Source organism: Conger conger, chromosome 9, assembly GCF_963514075.1.
Source record: "Conger conger chromosome 9, fConCon1.1, whole genome shotgun sequence".
Taxonomy (NCBI): domain Eukaryota; kingdom Metazoa; phylum Chordata; class Actinopteri; order Anguilliformes; family Congridae; genus Conger; species Conger conger.
The window spans coordinates 38,800,181-38,817,025 of NC_083768.1; the positions used below are offsets into that span (position 1 = coordinate 38,800,181).

The following is a 16,845-nucleotide window of genomic DNA, read 5'->3' on the forward strand; positions in this document are numbered from 1 at the left end:
AAGTTCAATACTATAAGTACTGAATGATTCATAACACCAGTAGAAACAGACTAACCACTGGTAGAAACAGACTAACACTGGTAGAAACAGACTAACACAGGTAAAAACGGACTAACACTAGTAGAAACGGTCTAACACTGGTAGAAACAGATTAACACGGGAAGAAACAGACTAGCACCGGTAGAAACAGACTAACACTAGTAGAAACAGTCTAACACTGGTAGAAACAGACTAACACTGGTAGAAATGGACTAACACAGGTAGAAATGGACTAACACTTGTAGAAATTCCTGACAAGAGTGGGGCGCTCAACCAGTTACTACATCAGCCCAGTTCTCATCGCCTGAGAAGAGTGATTTATTGCTCTGAATTAAGCTGTGAGAGTACCTTCAAAATCATTCATGTTCTTCTATGGATAAGACGTTGACATGGTAGTGCAATACCTGTGAATAAAAGAACTGGTATTCCAAGGATGGTGAAAATAATGTTGTCAAGTCAAGCTCAGTCATTCTGCTCAATTACAACAGCATTGCATCATCTATGAAGATCTAAACTGCTCATCAATAAGCACCAGCAAGTGAAGAGAGCATCACTCTTTCCCAAGACTTTATTTGATGTCCTGAGCTGTCCATACTGTTGCACAGCAATACGAATAAAACTTAAAGGTACATGAAGGTAGCCTTTAGATCCTGTCTACTCAATACCAAGCAATCTACCATGAGAGCGGTCTCACATCTTTAAATTAAATGTAATATTACAAAAATGGAACTTCAGTAAACACAAAACAAATTTTATTAAATTACTATTTAATTTATTTAATACAAAATACCACCTTTAGCAGCAATAACTGCAATCAAACTCTTCCTATAATTAATCTTTCACATCACATATTTTAGCACTCTCTTCTTGGAAGAACTGCTTTAATTCAGCCAAATACATGTTTGGTATACCATGATCAAAGGAAACTCCAGAACAGATGAGAATTGTTTTTTATAAATATCAGGCAGGAAAGGGTTACAAGGCCATTTCTAGGGATCTGTGAACCACAGTGAGAGCCATTATCTCCATAAGGGAGAACAATTGGAGTAGTGGTGAATATTCCCAGGAGCGACTGCCCTACCAAAATTCCTCCAAGGGCGCAGTAACAACAAATCCAGGAGGTCACACATGATCTAAAAAGAACATCAAAAGCTCAGCTCTCTAGCTACGTATATCAGTGTTCACTCCACAATAAGAAAAAGACTGGACAAAGACGGGATTCATGAGAGAGTAGCAAGGTGGAAACCACAGCTAACCAAGAGAAACCTCAAATCTCCCAATTGAAAAAAAGCCCCAAGCCTTTTGCGATAAGACAGATTCATCAAAACTTTTTGAATGATATGGGTCGCATTTAATTTAATTTAATTCCATTTCAGCATTTCACAGTAAAAATATCATACCAAGTCAAACATGGTGGTGTTCGTGTGATGCCGTGTTGATGCTTCGCTGCAATTGCTTTTACACAGGGCTGACATGGATGTCTGATCAATGAAACAATAATTTTCAAAATGTGTTTTGTGTTCCCTCAGAATTCTGCTCCGTCAGAAATTCTAGTAAGACTTAGAACACTGCAGCGCAACACGGCCACTTGATGGTGCTAAAGGATATCAAATGCGCTCCCCGTGACTGAACTATCCGTACTTCATGAAACTGAGACGAGTGGTTTATACTGTAACATGAATTTAAGAGAAAATCAGTGCGTTATATTTTGACATTTTTATATTTTAGCAACATACCCTTGGAAAAAGGAAATCTTTAATAAAAATAATTAATTAATATATCAATCCATGTCACACACAATTGGCGTTTGGCACATTTTTATTGCACATAACTATTATACATATTACGTTTGCAGCAGATTAACTAGTCCCCTACTGTCTCCTGAAATATTACCTTTGATTTACACGGCTATGCAAACATCTCATTAATCCACAAATCCTCGCCAACCCCGGAGAGCTTCCTCTTTGAACAAAAAATACAACAAGGAATTACTTTCCTATAAAGGATGGAAGGGAGAAGCTCGAGGCCAGTTCGCGCGCACTGAAGGGGAAGGCTTGAGGTTATGATATCCTGTTCCTGCCTTCGCCATGAACTTACAGGTAAACTTCAACAAATCGCTTACTTATACTTATGAATTAATGCGACTGTTCATGGCAGACGATGTTCAGTCGTTGATCGTAGGCATGGTGATTTAGTACTTATTTATCTGCTATATAGGCCTAGATATGAAGTTCGTTCAGTGTAGTAATCGTGGTTCTGTTTAATTGTCAGGATATGTCATGCGAGCTGTCTGAAGACCATCGTATTACCGGTTGAGATGCGGAAAGTGCGTGCCAGCATGTAAGAGGGAGAGAGAGAGAGAGGAAGATAGCGAGAGAGAGAGAGAGAGAGAGAGAGAGAGAGAGAGAGAGAGAGAGAGAGAGAGAGAGGCGGGAGAGAGAGAGGAGGGGTAGGGGTAGGGAGAGAGTGTGTGCGCGTGTGAGTGAGTGAGAGAGACGGAGAGAAAGAGACAGGATTACAGTAGTTGGAGCAGGTGATCTTGCCATAAACCTCCAAGGGGCTGATCGTTAAGATCACTGAGCACAGGATTTCTGTCCCGACCATGGCGCCAGCTAGCTGCCCAGCACTGCGTGCCACGCTGCCGATGCTACTTCTCCTGGGATGTGGCATTACTTTTTCGCTGGGACAGAATGACACTGAACCGATCGTTTTGGAGGGAAAGTGCTTGGTGGTTTGCGATTCGAACCCCTCGGCAGACGGAGGGGTCACATCCTCGCTCGGAATATCTGTCCGATCTGGCAGCGCGAAGGTGGCTTTCTCCGCTGTCAGAGGAACAAATCACGAACCTTCAGAAATGAGCAATAAATCAATGACCATCTACTTCGACCAGGTGAGTTGCCATATTACCGTCATTCATTTGTTCAATTGTTTGATTCAACTTCATATTTATACCCGAACAGATTTCGTAAATGACTTTGGGTCATTTAAGTATTTGAAACTTAAATTGTAACAGTGAGTCATCCATTGAAATTACGTTATGTCAGGTACACCTAATGTGAAAAGTATGTTTGACCCACTATGTTAGACGATTTAAAATATTAATTGATATGATAGCGCATTTAATGTGGCGTATCATCTCTCCTTGTGTATCCATCTGTAGGACCAAATATTTGACAGCTCATTTCACTTTTTAGAATTAGCCTATTGTAAAAATCGGGTAACTTGGTTATTAGAAATTAAAGTCATAGTAATAATAACGCGTCCAGTAACACCACGGACGTGCATTGAACTATAACCTGTTAAATGTCATGATAAATTGTTTTCCCTCAGTTGAGGCTATACCATATTACACCTAAAACAGGCTACAGGTCAAACGATGTTATTTCGTTGAGTGAAAGGGGAGGACACGTGTTCCAGGGTGGACAATTCAAGTTACAAAGGAGCTGCCAATCAAACTGTTTTTTTATTTATTTGTTTGATGCTTTAACTTGTGCTTTAGGCTACTACGCCCGGGAGTTAGCTTATGGCCTGGGCGCACGCAACAGCCTCGATTGATCCACCTTATTACATCTGCATGAACCACCGATTATCGCCTCCAAATTCACCGCTTGTGACAGCAGAGAATGCATGGACGTTTCCCGCAAACAATCGAAGCAACTCTTGACGTCACGTCATCTCAGACAAGCGCGTGACGTGCATTACTTAATCATCTGACTCCAGGACTCCAGGACAGTGGGCTTTAGGTATCCACTTATTTTAGAGATCCAAAACGTGAAATAAAATGTGACGTTAAATGTGCACTGTGTACATGTATTTTAAGATTACATGCAACCGTAGATATATCCATACGCCGGGAATAAATTATGCGACCTAACACGACGCAATTTTGGCTAAGCGAGTAAGTGTGTGAGTAAAATGCTTGCAAAATGTATTTTTCGCCAAGTTATCATGTTCTGCCAGTGTTCACGTGATCATTATCGGGTGTAAATGTTAACACGTATTACAATGAACCGTAAGGTCATTGTCTTATTAGGCCTATTTGGGTTTTAGTTTATCAAAGTTACTCTGAATTAATTGGTCGGCTAAGCACTGGTACAGTATTGCATCTGGGGTTTTCCATGGTCGTGTATGCTCTCCTGAACCTACTTTAAAATGTATATTGCGTTGCTTTGCTGTTATTGTTGTTGTTGCTTCTGTTGTTTCAGGTATTAGTTAACATTGGCAACCATTTCGACCTAAAAGCGAGCGTATTCCAGGCCCCGAGGAGAGGAATTTACAGTTTCAGCTTTCATGTGGTCAAGGTATATAACAGACAGACGATACAGGTGAGCACCGGCACCGCGCATGAGCATGACATGAAAATCTATACTGAAATCTCCCCCCTCCTCCCAGTGCAATAATCCATATAAATAACACGCCGTCTCGTTATTTAGGTGAACTTGATGCAGAATGAATACCCCGTGATATCAGCGTTCGCCGGAGACCAGGATGTCACCCGCGAGGCCGCCAGTAATGGAGTTCTGCTGCATCTCGAGCGCGAGGACAAACTCTATCTGAAGCTGGAAAGGGGCAACCTGATGGGCGGATGGAAATATTCAACATTTTCTGGTTTCTTAGTGTTTCCTTTATAAACATCGACTTTGTTTCAATCGACTCTTCTGCGACCGAAGGTCAAGTACATATAGCCTACTATTCATTTGAAAAGAAAGAAAAGAAACAAACAAAACAAGAACGAAAAAAAGAATCAACACAAAAACTGCCAAAGAAGCAGAACGATATCGACATAATTAAATATCTACGTTGAATAGTGGCACTTCCTTGGAGCCCGCACTTCCAGATAATTTCAGATTTTTGTTATGGCTTGGATAATGAACCTGTTCGTATTTACAAACGGTGAAGCTCGATATTCATGCCCGGGATTGTATTGCTGGGGAATCGGTTAAGTTTCTGTCTACAGACAATACGGCGGACAGGTGAATGAAAGAGAGTGTTCACCAACCCAGAACCGTCATATCTTTGTCACCATGCTTTATTTTTTTGTGTCTGTGCAGTCCTTAAGAAAACGGCCTCCGTCAAGTAAAGTGTGTGGATATCTGGACGTTTCATGTGACAAGAAGTGCTTTATCGAGAAAAGCAAAGTTTGCACGAATGGAAGATGTTTTGCTTTGTTCTGTGTTGTTCCTGGTGTTTCTCCTGGATGCCAAGCATATTGGAAATAATTCAAATGTTATTAAGACGCATACTATTTAAAGTGATTGTTCAAAAAAGAAAGAAAAAACCTGCGTCATATTTCTGTTAATGAAGACATATTAAACATTGGAAAACTATTTTGCTAAAACATTAATCTAATTTATAAAATATATATATACAAATATCGTCTACGGTACGTTTCGGATATGCGTAGCTAGCTTTGATTTATTTGTTCAGTAACGTTGCTCTTAAATGTTTAACTATGTTGTGAAAGAGCTACAGAAAATCCTCCTATAACATTAGGCCTAAATGATAATAAAATATCGTATTGTTATGCTTATCTACTTCCTTTCGTTTTTCCCTACACTCATTTCCAGAGCAAAGCTAGACAAAAACGCAATTCTTTTGAAGGGCGCTTTCTCTCTGAAGTTGTAGGCTACACATAGAGAAAAAATGCACATTTTCTTTAAAGAACTGCATGACTAATATTAATTCATCGTACTTATACATGTTTGAATTAGGACCTATATTTAATTGTTAAAAAACGGCTATTTTCTACTTGCATGTTGACTGGTCCCAACAGCAAGAGAAAGCACCGTCGGCACACATCGTCCTGTCCATGGTCCTGAAGCAGAAATCTTATCGTCCCTGCAGCTTTTAGAGCACGAGGAAGCCTGTACCAGCGCATTATACGCGAATTCAAATCAAATCATACATTATTATCATTATTATTAGTATTATTATTATTATTATTATTAGTAGTAGTAGTCAATTCGTAGTAGTAGTATTGATTAGTAGATGATCATATACAAGAGTAAAATGAATACATAAAGCTGTGAAAGTTTACACGCAACTACACGTTCTAGAACATGCCTGGTTCTAATAAGAATTCTAGATCGATTCCAGAAGACAAAAGTTCAAAATTATCAGACGTGTAACATTCAGAAAGCTTTTGATAACCGTTTCACAGTACGTCATTCGTGACAATAGAGGGCAACTAGGATGTTCAGTGCGAACAGCTAAAGCATCCACGGACAACTTTGATAAAAATCGACAATGTACGGCATAACGCGTTTTCACGCATCGCGACGCTGTCCATACCTCGAAAGCATTTCATACTACCATGCAGTCACATTGAAGAGGGTTATAGAATAGGCATGTGTTCTTTTCAATACAAATACCTTTTCTGTGTGCGTCTGTCATATTTTTCAACTGAACTGGTTGGCAATGGGCAGCATTGACAATATAGCCACAGGAGCCATAGATATCTGTTTAATTGAGTGGCCTGTGTGTCTTATATTTTTTTATCCTATGTAACTTACAGTTGAATGGAACTGATTTTTTTTTCATTACCTCAATTTATTATACAGCAGAACAGAACGCTAATATACAGTGCAATCTCAGTAAAATATTTGCTTATGCCAATAGGTAAACCATTTTTGTGTGAGTTTTGTTATATTATGCATGGAACAGTTATGTGGTCAGATGTTGTTCAAAACACACATACCACATGTTTACAATTACGTTTTAAATGAATATGCATTTTTTTGTATACAGTAGCTAAGTAAATCAATAAATCTGAAGTATACAGCCACAGGCCACTTAAAGATATTGAAAACAGACAGAACAAGAAAAATGAAACACGCATTTGTTAAAGAAAAAAAAAAAGAATGATAGATGTATGTACCAGAAGAAGGCTTCCCTGGTTAGGCATGCTGCCAAATGCTGAGAGTGGCACCCCAGAGAAAGAAACAACTTATGTATTCATGCTGCCTTTGATTGGAGCTTCAATCTAAGTTTTCATGATGAAACTGCAAAAATGTAATTACCCTTATCATGTTGCCTGTTCCCCAATGCTGTACCGGGAGCAGTAGAACAGACTGTTTCTAATGGGGATTCTACTAGACAAAGTAAAAAAAAAACTAAAAAAACTTCAATTTTAGGCGCAGGCTGAGAGGATTCATGCTTGTCTTATACTAGGCATAAATAGTCATTGTCTATTGGTGATTTTCAGTATAATGTTGAAGAGGAATATTGCTCCCATTTTCCTGAGGAAAATGAATGTAATCAGGTGACCCGGAAGATGGGACACCAGTATCCAAGGCTGTTCTTGGCAAGAGTGAAAATTATGGCTCCAGATTTGGAAAAAAGCCTAATCTCAATAATGGTATTAAAATATCAAATACAAAAGGATAGGAATTCTCAAATAAAATGCTCTACTATTGTTTTAGTTGAATCTCCAGTGCAATTAAATAAATTACATCACAGTATGATAGCAGATGCAGCTGATTTTAATAAAATGGGTGCATTGCAAAAAAACTCAAAGTAAAATGCCAATATCCCCAGGGAGCCCACCACTGGTACAGATAACTGGTACAGGTAACTTCTATAGGAAAGGTAGCAGAAATTAAATACCTGAATTAGAAATCAGGTACCATGTAGACTCCTATTCCCCTTTAAGTAAAAGCTGGTCCCATGTCCAGTTACTCTTCACCCTCATGTTTGTTTGAGAAGTGAACAGTGGCAATAGGACAGAACTTAGAAGTTCATGTACCAGAAAATGCATGGTACCATGAGGGGTTGTCAAATAATAACTGGACTGAACCAATCACAATGTTCTGTGATACCCAGTAAAGTTTTCTGATTGGATTATTTGAGACAGCACATGGTAGAACCACTCCGATTAGGAAACCTTACCTTCCTACCTTACCTTCCATATACTGTATTTGGGCTCTAACATGGCATAAGATTTCTTATGTCAGGTTTTCAACATAAAGTCAGTGTCCGAAGATTTTAAATGAATAAAGTTTGATAAATCCCTCCAATTTTCATTTGCAAATGAGAAACTTGCTGCAATTTGTATTTTTCATTCTATATAGGGAAGCTATGCTCCTTTTCAAGCAAGCCAACAATACGACTTACCGATAACAAGCAACACTCTGAAATCAATCTCTTTCATTCAGGCACAAAGTTAGCAGTGGTATTTTGTTTATCACAGTCCATAACATTGTATGTTGCATAGCTAACAAAGCCAGAGCGTAAATCTCTTCAATGGACCAGTCTGAAGTGGTCTGCATACATTCATTATCTGAGTTCTGGAGGAAGCTAAATTATTTGTATGTATTTTATGGGCAATGACAATCTGCTCTGGAAATAATATTTGGCAACCAAGCAAAAAGATAGTAGCTGCTTGTTTTCTAATGGTCCTTTACAACTGCAATTGGAGTTCAACCATGTTGGTTACTTTTAATTTTCAACCTGTACTTAAACTATCTTTGTCAACAGTGCTGATCTGGGGTTTAGGGAGATGGCAACTGAAGTAATTCCTATGTTAATGAGCCAAACAGAGCCAATAGAGCCAAACAGGCTTTTGTTCAGTGACTTCAATCAAAACCGTAGAATATAACAATAGAAATCGTACAGAAATGATCCATGCGATGGGTTTTTAGTGACACAAGGATTACTACCTTGTTTACTTATGGATGATGTTTGGCATGATATCAAGTGTGCAAGTTCCCTGAACAGATGGATGGCAAACAATAAATAATGATTGACTCCTTGCAGTCTGCATGCAATGCAACATGCATGTTTTGATCTGTGTTTGTTCTTCAGGGTGCAGTTTTTATTGAAGACAGTCTTTGTTTTACTATACGCATTGTGCTTGTCTGGGAACCTTCCACCATCTAGTGGCGAAATGGCATTACTGCCATTCACTGCTGAGGGAGTCGTTGCTCATAGACAGAGACAATAAGGAAAAAATATTGTTTGTTTTGACACAAAGGACAATGAAGAATTGGCACGGACTTGACTTTTCTCAGTCATCCAAATATTATAACAATGATTAAATTAATTTAATTTGAGCATTGTACTCAAAGATGGACAGTGGCTATTTTTTATCCACCATAGTATAACCATAACAAAAATGTAATCCTCCTAAACTGAGTCGCAAATTCAGAAAGAATGAGACACTCCTTATTGACCCCATCTAGGAGTAGCAACTCCCTCAGTACTGAATGGCAGTAACAATATTGTCCCAGTAGATGGTGGAAGATTTATAGTCAAGCACAATGTTCATAGTAAAATGAGGATCATCTTCACTAAAGATTTAATCCTCAAAATAAAAACGGTTCAGCGAAGACATGCAGATTGCAGTAGCTAGCTGTTGTTTTTTTGTTTGTTGTCCATCTGTTCTGAACATTACTTGCATACGTCATGTCATGCTGAACATCATTCAACAATAAACAGATGGTTATTAACATCACCATGTCCAGAAGATTTTATAAAGTAGGATTTCAATGAATGACATAATTAAATCTGATGAGACAATGAACTTCAGGTAACATGGCTTGGTTTGGCTAAACTAAAATGGCTGATGAAACCCTTGAAACAGACATGCACTGATGAACATTCAGTTAAAGATAATTTGTCTTGCCTTGTGTTGGTCTTCTGGAGACCCCTCGTGGAATCATTAAGACCTGTATATCAAAATGCCCAGCAGGACCTGGTATGCCTGCTGTTTCCTCTCTGCACAATGCATTGAATTGAAAATTATAGCAGGTTGATGCTTAATATTAAACCAAGCCCAATGAGATTATACCTGCACCAGGATTTTACATCTGTGGCAGCTGTTCAGTAATAGCATGCCATTTCTAACATGTCCTCTATCAGGGACCACCCATTGTGTAGTGCAGTCTTAGTGCCTACTCATAGTGTACACTCCCATGTACACATGCACACACACATACGGTGTATAAAATCAGTGCTGCCTCACAATGGAACAGATTTTCAATTATCAAATTAAATCCTACTCTGCTTCCTCTAGGATTTGTAATCATGCTTTAATTCAGGGTTCTCTTATGGCAATAATTTACTATTTAAAATCCTTGAAGAGTTGAAGATGTTTTTGTTATTTGTGTCTCTTTGTTCAGAGTTGTAAGGGGAAATCAGGGTCCGACATGTTGTGCATTGTAAGAAAATGGGCTCTGCATCAAAAAGTAAAAGACACAGCAGGGTTCCGAGCTCAGATCAATGGAATGAGTGTATCATTAGTTATCATTTTTGGAGAGGATAAATGATACACTCATTCCATGGATTAGCATATCAACAGTTCCTTCCAAATTCCTTACCATTATATCATCTCTTAGGATAGCAGCATGGATTCCTACTGTATGTAGCACAGAATTTACCCTGGGATGTCATACTAAGGACCGCATTAAATAGAGATTATATGCATAGAAAGGTAGTTATTTTTATCTTTCTTGTTAGACCTGTAAGGTTTCATGGATGATGAAATGGTTAATCTGTATAGAAAGTTAATGCGAGCTCCTTCTGTAGGGAGTGGGGTGTTAAAGCCAGTGCAGAGTGGGAGAAGGCACTGGTTTCCTCAGTTTTGGTGCTGACAGTTGGTGGGATCATGAGAGCTGGCAGCTCATTCACCACGCAGCATCATAATGGTAATGCCAGTTTGTCGGCCTTGGATTTGTCACTGTACGAACTTCAGAGTCCATGCCAGAACAGAGCATTGCTGGCCCTGAAAGCAAAGTTATATATGAACATGAAGGTAGGAAAGAAAAGCAAAGAAATCTGTAAAAATTCAAAGCTGGGAATGTTGGTTTCCAAAGACAGCAACGCTGGGAATGTGACATATGAAGAATGCTAATCCACAAACACTGGTATCTGAAAGAATGGAAAGATTGAAACGGATACATCTGTAGAACGTAAAATCAGGAATGTTAACATCGAAAGAACACAAAGCCAGGAAAGCTGGCATCCAAAGGACCCACGTCAGGGAATGGTAGCATCTAAAGAAGCAAAGCTAGGAATGCTGTAAAAAAAAAAGTAAAACATTGCGAATACTGGTGTCTAATGGACACAAAGCCAGGAATACTGACATCTGAATAATGCAAGCCCAGGAATGATGGTGTCTAAGGAAGGCAAAGCAAGGAATACCAACATCTGAAGAATGCAAGGCCAGGAAAGCTGCCATTGACAGAAAGAAATGATGGGATCACTGATTTCACAAGAACTGAAAGATGCAAAGAACTGGCAATGAGAAAACACAAAGAGGACTCCTGCTGTTTAAGAGAATGACAGGAACACTGGTCTGTCTCCAGAAAAGAAAACCGTGAATGCTGGTGTTGAAGAATTCAAACACACTTGAAACTTTTATACATTTCATTCTGATCCACAAACTAGGTCACTGTAACCAACGCATTCTTGAATTAATGTAATGATGCACAAAAAGCAAAGACAAGGCTCACAGTTAAATGTGAAATTGAACAATCAAGGTTCATTATTATAAATATTATTCTTAATATTATTCTTATTACTATTCTTCTTCTTCTTCTTCTTATTATTATAATTATAATAATAATAATAATAATAATAATTATTATTATTATTATTATTATTACTAGCCCTATTGAAATGTCTCAAGGCAAATGAGCTGTGTATTTTATTCAGAGAGGAAAATGAATATGCAGACCTGCTCACTGCAGAAGGCACGCTGCAGGCATGTTTCAGGGCACAGAATGCCAGGGAAGAGCACTGCAGAGGCAGGGAATGCAAATGCAAGTGCAAGTGCATTTGCAAATTCAGCTAAATTCAGCTAAATTCCGCTAAATTCAGCCACTATTCCCGCATCTGAAGTGAAAGAAGATAACATAGCTCCCGCTGAAGGTCACTGAAGATCATTGTCATTCTGATGTAGATCAGTTCTGCTGTTCTGCTGAACCGGGAAGAAACAGAAGCACTATATTAAAATTCAATAAGCAGTTGTTGACAAATGGATACACATCTATTCCAATACAACAATTCCAACAATACTTTTCAGGTATTATCAGGATAGTGCAGATGCATGGAGGATAGCATACATACATTTTTAAAGTTTTACTGACGGGAAATATTTTGCAGAAGGGAACAGGAAATAGAACTATAGTGTGCTAAAGCAAACGAGGTAATATTTGTAAATACTGGCGCGTTTGTCGAAACCATAGACGTCCTGGCCAAGGACTCCGGTTGCTTTCAGCTTCCCATCTGGTTTGGCAATCTGTTTTGATTACATAGCAGCCCCCCCCCCCCCTCCCCCCCTAACCCCTCCCACCCCCACAAGACTCCCTTCTATTTCATTGCCACTCCATTTTTCAGAGAAAATGGTTGTGAAACATGATCAACCTTGGCCGTGTTTGCAGAGCGAGAGGGAGTGCGGGCGAGGGCCACTGCTGGGGCGGCGAGCTGACCGAGCCTCCAACATAATCACAGTTATTAAAGGCAACTGGAGTCCAACCAGGAATGCTTCGCAGCGAGATTGATTTTGTTAATCGCCTTCTTTTTGGCCAGAACATGCCCGAGTTGCATCGACTTACCCCCTTCCCCGTCGGAGAACAGCACCCATCAAAACATAATCGAAGCGAGCCCACCTGCACGGAGACCCAGGTTAATGGCAGTGGGCATCTGATGCCAGCTCTTTCCAGATCTTTCTCCCGCCTTCCTGAAGGACCACAGACACAGCGGGAAGCTGACGCCTTCACCGAACCGGCAAAGAGTGAGCCATTTTTATATGCTTTTGATTTTTTCTTCAGCACCCAAAGCACTTCCTTTCCCATGTAAATGAGCAGAGGGTTGTGGTATGTTATCTAAGGCCCAACCTTTCTCCCTCTCTTTCATAATCAATAAATAAATAGCAATACCTGCAGGGTGAGCACAGGGCTCAGGGAGGCTATGGAGCTCACAGTATGGGTGCGTGTGCCAGTTTGACTCATATCTCCACTCAAAAAGCAGGAATCTAATAAAAGCTCTCCTTCAACACTGGTTAATTCCCAACTGCTTACACTTCCTGCAGACCATAATACTGGACATATCACCTAAAAAACTACATCAAGCTAAATTTACAAATATCTTGGCATGGTCTACACTGTTAAGAAGGTGTGAGGCCAATTAATTTTCTTTTGAAGAGTGTGCAGTACACGCATGCATGCATGCACACACACACACACACACAAATTACCATGTGTGTGTTTGCGCTTGTATTTACTATTTCTGAAACCCTTTATCAACCACCCCGAAACCAGAATTCTTTTTAAAAACATTTTGCGTAGATGAGCAGCTCAGGAAAGGGTTAATAATACACTATACTGATCCAACCATGGTTGGCTGGAGGAATATTTCTGAATATATTATTATGCAATTTAAAATCAATAAAATATTGCTAAAGAAACATCCTACCAGCAATCTCTCAGAGTAACTCCTCTGCCCTGCCCTCAGGCACCCCCCACATTTCAGTGCCTGTTTTACATATTTATCCATCATGTACTTCTGCTCAACCATGTGCTCCTCTCCTCCCCAAGTCTCTGAACACTACCGTCAGATTCACAGCCAATCGTAATACCTTTATTTTCAAGACATTAACGTTCGCATTATTCACCATTAAAAAGAACTCTTTCTCAAAAACATGGCTTTCTCTAGCTGACTGTCTTTCCGGTATATCCTTGTTTTAAATAGGTAGGTCAAGGGAGCATCAAATGCAAGGGATTGTGTGATTCAGTTGGTGGCCAGCTAGACTGTAGAGAGCCAGTTTCCAAGGTTAGCACCCCACCAGTACTGAGCCAGTATGTCAGTTTAATGCCTGAAACTGGAACTGCACCGCCTACAGCACAGTGCACCCAGTTGTGACATGGTCTACTGCCCCTACTGCCCCACCATTCAGCACAGGTTTACCAAGAGGGGTCCAAGCACTAAACAACCCCAAACTTGGGGTGGGGGGGCTTTGTTTCGAAGCAGGATTATTCATTGAACAACTCAATCCCATAGCAGCTCTTTTTACTTTTTACTTTGTCAAATACTGTACCCCCCTGCATAGCTTTGAGCTGTTTGATATGAGAAAGCCATGGCTGCTTTCTCATTGAACAAAGAATAAGTGTATATAAGTATATGACTGCCGCTTTCATTCAGAGACTCGATTGAGACAGGCCTCCCGCAGTGGAAGTATGTCATTTCAGTCAGTATAAATTACTCTGTGATCTTGCTGAGATTAAGAGTCCAGCTAGGATGTCTGCGTGGTCACTACATTATATTACAATCACCCAGCAGGGTCTTTACACAGTAATATCTATAAAATTATTATCCCAAAAAGAAATCCAAAAATAAAGACAGAGCATGGCTAAAGAGGATCACGGGAGGTAGAGTCTGAAGAGATGGGGATGAATCATTTTCACTATAGGATGCGGCTTCACCAGCCCAGAAATGGATGTGTTATCAGTGGCTCTCTCACTTAAAGCAGTCATGCAGTTCTGGAATTGAAAGCAAGCGGTTTGATTGTTTAATAATCGGTTGTGATTAAAAACCGTTGGTAGTTCTCCTTGTCATTGTATTCCTAAGGCTGCAATATCCCGCCACTAGGAAAGCAACCATAATGCATATTGTAAAAATGTTAGTGTGAATTAAGCAGTAACTTGTGTTCAACAGAAACATTAATTATTTTGGATTGCTGACCTCTTTTTGAATTGAAACTTTTTGTGTCAATAAAAAAGTTAGACGCATTTAATCGCAAGTCAGACAAAATGTTGGTTGAATTTGTGCGTCACTAACACTTCACTCAAATCAAAGTCACATCATCTTGTGACCATCATTCAGAAAAAGCAGCGTTTTGATGATGGGGCCTCAATGGAAGCATTCAGACATTTTTAGGACAGATCCCAGTATGGATAACTTTCCCACTTTCGGCAAATCAGCCTCCGCTGTACTATTTTTCAACTTGCATGACTTTGACAAAACAAGCAGGCATCTCTCTCTCTCTCCTTCCCAGACAGGTGGGAAGAAAAGCTTTTCTCTGGCATGTGTATACCCTTTGTATTCCATGTTTCAACTCTGCCTTTCATATGCTGGAGTTTGAGAGGAAATGTTTTAAACAATGCGGTTTTTGTGAATATGTCTCCCCACAGAGAACGCTGCCATGAGCCACATTTGCTTTACCCCTCACTTTCTCCAGACAATTCCCTTTCACTCCGCCACGTACTCATCCCATATAGTTTTTGCAAACTTTGCTACCTTTTCTTCAGACTACGTTTCAGTGAAGGGAAAGATCAGGTTGAAAAGTTAAAAACTTACTTTCCCTGCCGTTTATTTACTGAATTTCAACTGCAGCCTGCACAAGCACGCGCTGCAATTTGGGCCGGATCATCTCATCTCCTCCAAAGGTTCTGCAAGCACTGACCCGGGATTAGTCTGGATTGCTTTATAAAATAGATTAGTCAGTAAAATGAGCTGCTGGACAGAGCATGGATTGCTAGCATTCCTTCCTTTAGCTCAACGCTCCTGTAGAGCAGGGTTCTAGAGCACACTGTGATATTTTCATCTCATGGTCAAGTGGGAACAGAGACTGATTTTAGAAATAAAAATATATTATTTATTTATTATTATTAATAATAATAATAATTCATTCATTAGACCTCTCTTGCCTTCACACAAACACTGTGTGTGCGCATGCATGTTTAATCATTCTCCCCTTCACAACAGACGCTTCAACTAGCAACTGTCCCTGGTGGATCAAATCAGAAAACATGTACATGTAAACATTACAAATTGGCTTGGAGAGGGTGGCTGAAGTGGGGAACCAATCTAAATAGAACATTTCAAAAAGGAAAGCCTTGGGAGGTGTTGTAAAAATTGAACCTGTACAGTTCAGGCAAATCAAGAGCATGAAATATCAAATTATACTAAATGAAAGAACTTTACACTTTAGATGCTGAAGTCATTGGGGGAATACAGACAAGATGGATAATAAAAAATCCAATATTCTATATGGTCTCATATCTTTATCACAGTGGCTTTTATTGATCTCAATCGAGAGTATATATTTGGCATATGATATAAAAATGAATACAGTATTTTCAGTCATCTCATCAACTATTCTTCTGTTCCTACATAGAATACAAGATGACCTACTTGCTCTCGATGTGAAAAATTGCTAAATCAGAAGTATACTATGGGGCTTTTTATACCAGTGTGTTCTATTCTTATATTGTGAGAGATTGCCTTTCATTTTCTGTACTGCATACTTATATTTTATTTGTATAGAAAGCAAAATACCCATTCACTATGAAACTCAGAATTCTGCAGAACTCTGTCAACATGAGTTCAACATATTGACATTGCTGGCCATTCAGGGTCAAGGGTGGTGGAACAAACACAGATATCCACCCCCACACTGCTGCTGGAAAAGAGTCTGTTACACAAGGTTAATCACTTACGAGCTGCTTGGAGTGGGTTTGTTTTCTTACGCCAAGCCAGGAGAATATCATTGAAAATTAAGGGTTTTTAAATTGCATCATTATACATAAACATTTATAACCTTAATTATTTGCGTAGCAGATGCCTCATGTAAGGTGACTTGCGCACTATGGTTTACATAAAAAAATATTTGTTTTATAAATATGGTTGGATTAATTCAACAAAATAATTTATGGTTCAGTTAATTTTTCAGGTGCCTCAACGTGCATCCTTCTGATGCCAAACAGGGCCGGACTGGGAGAAGCAGCCCGGTGGGCAGTCGGGCTGTAGTGCCCCATCACCAGGGGAACAGCCTCGGGTAGTATAGTATCAGCAACTAAATGCATAAAA

The 16,845-nt window shown here is 39.5% G+C and overlaps 1 protein-coding gene across 1 annotated transcript; it reads left to right on the top strand.

The window, feature by feature from the left end:
* The first annotated feature begins 2,504 nt into the window (after positions 1 to 2,504).
* Positions 2,505 to 6,662, top strand: LOC133137191 (cerebellin-2-like). The gene is made up of 3 exons (XM_061255296.1): positions 2,505 to 2,929; positions 4,245 to 4,364; positions 4,473 to 6,662. Exons 1-3 carry the CDS (start codon positions 2,642 to 2,644, stop codon positions 4,668 to 4,670), a joined length of 606 nt encoding a protein of 201 aa, XP_061111280.1. The 5' UTR covers positions 2,505 to 2,641; the 3' UTR covers positions 4,671 to 6,662.
* Positions 6,663 to 16,845: the final 10,183 nt, after the last annotated feature.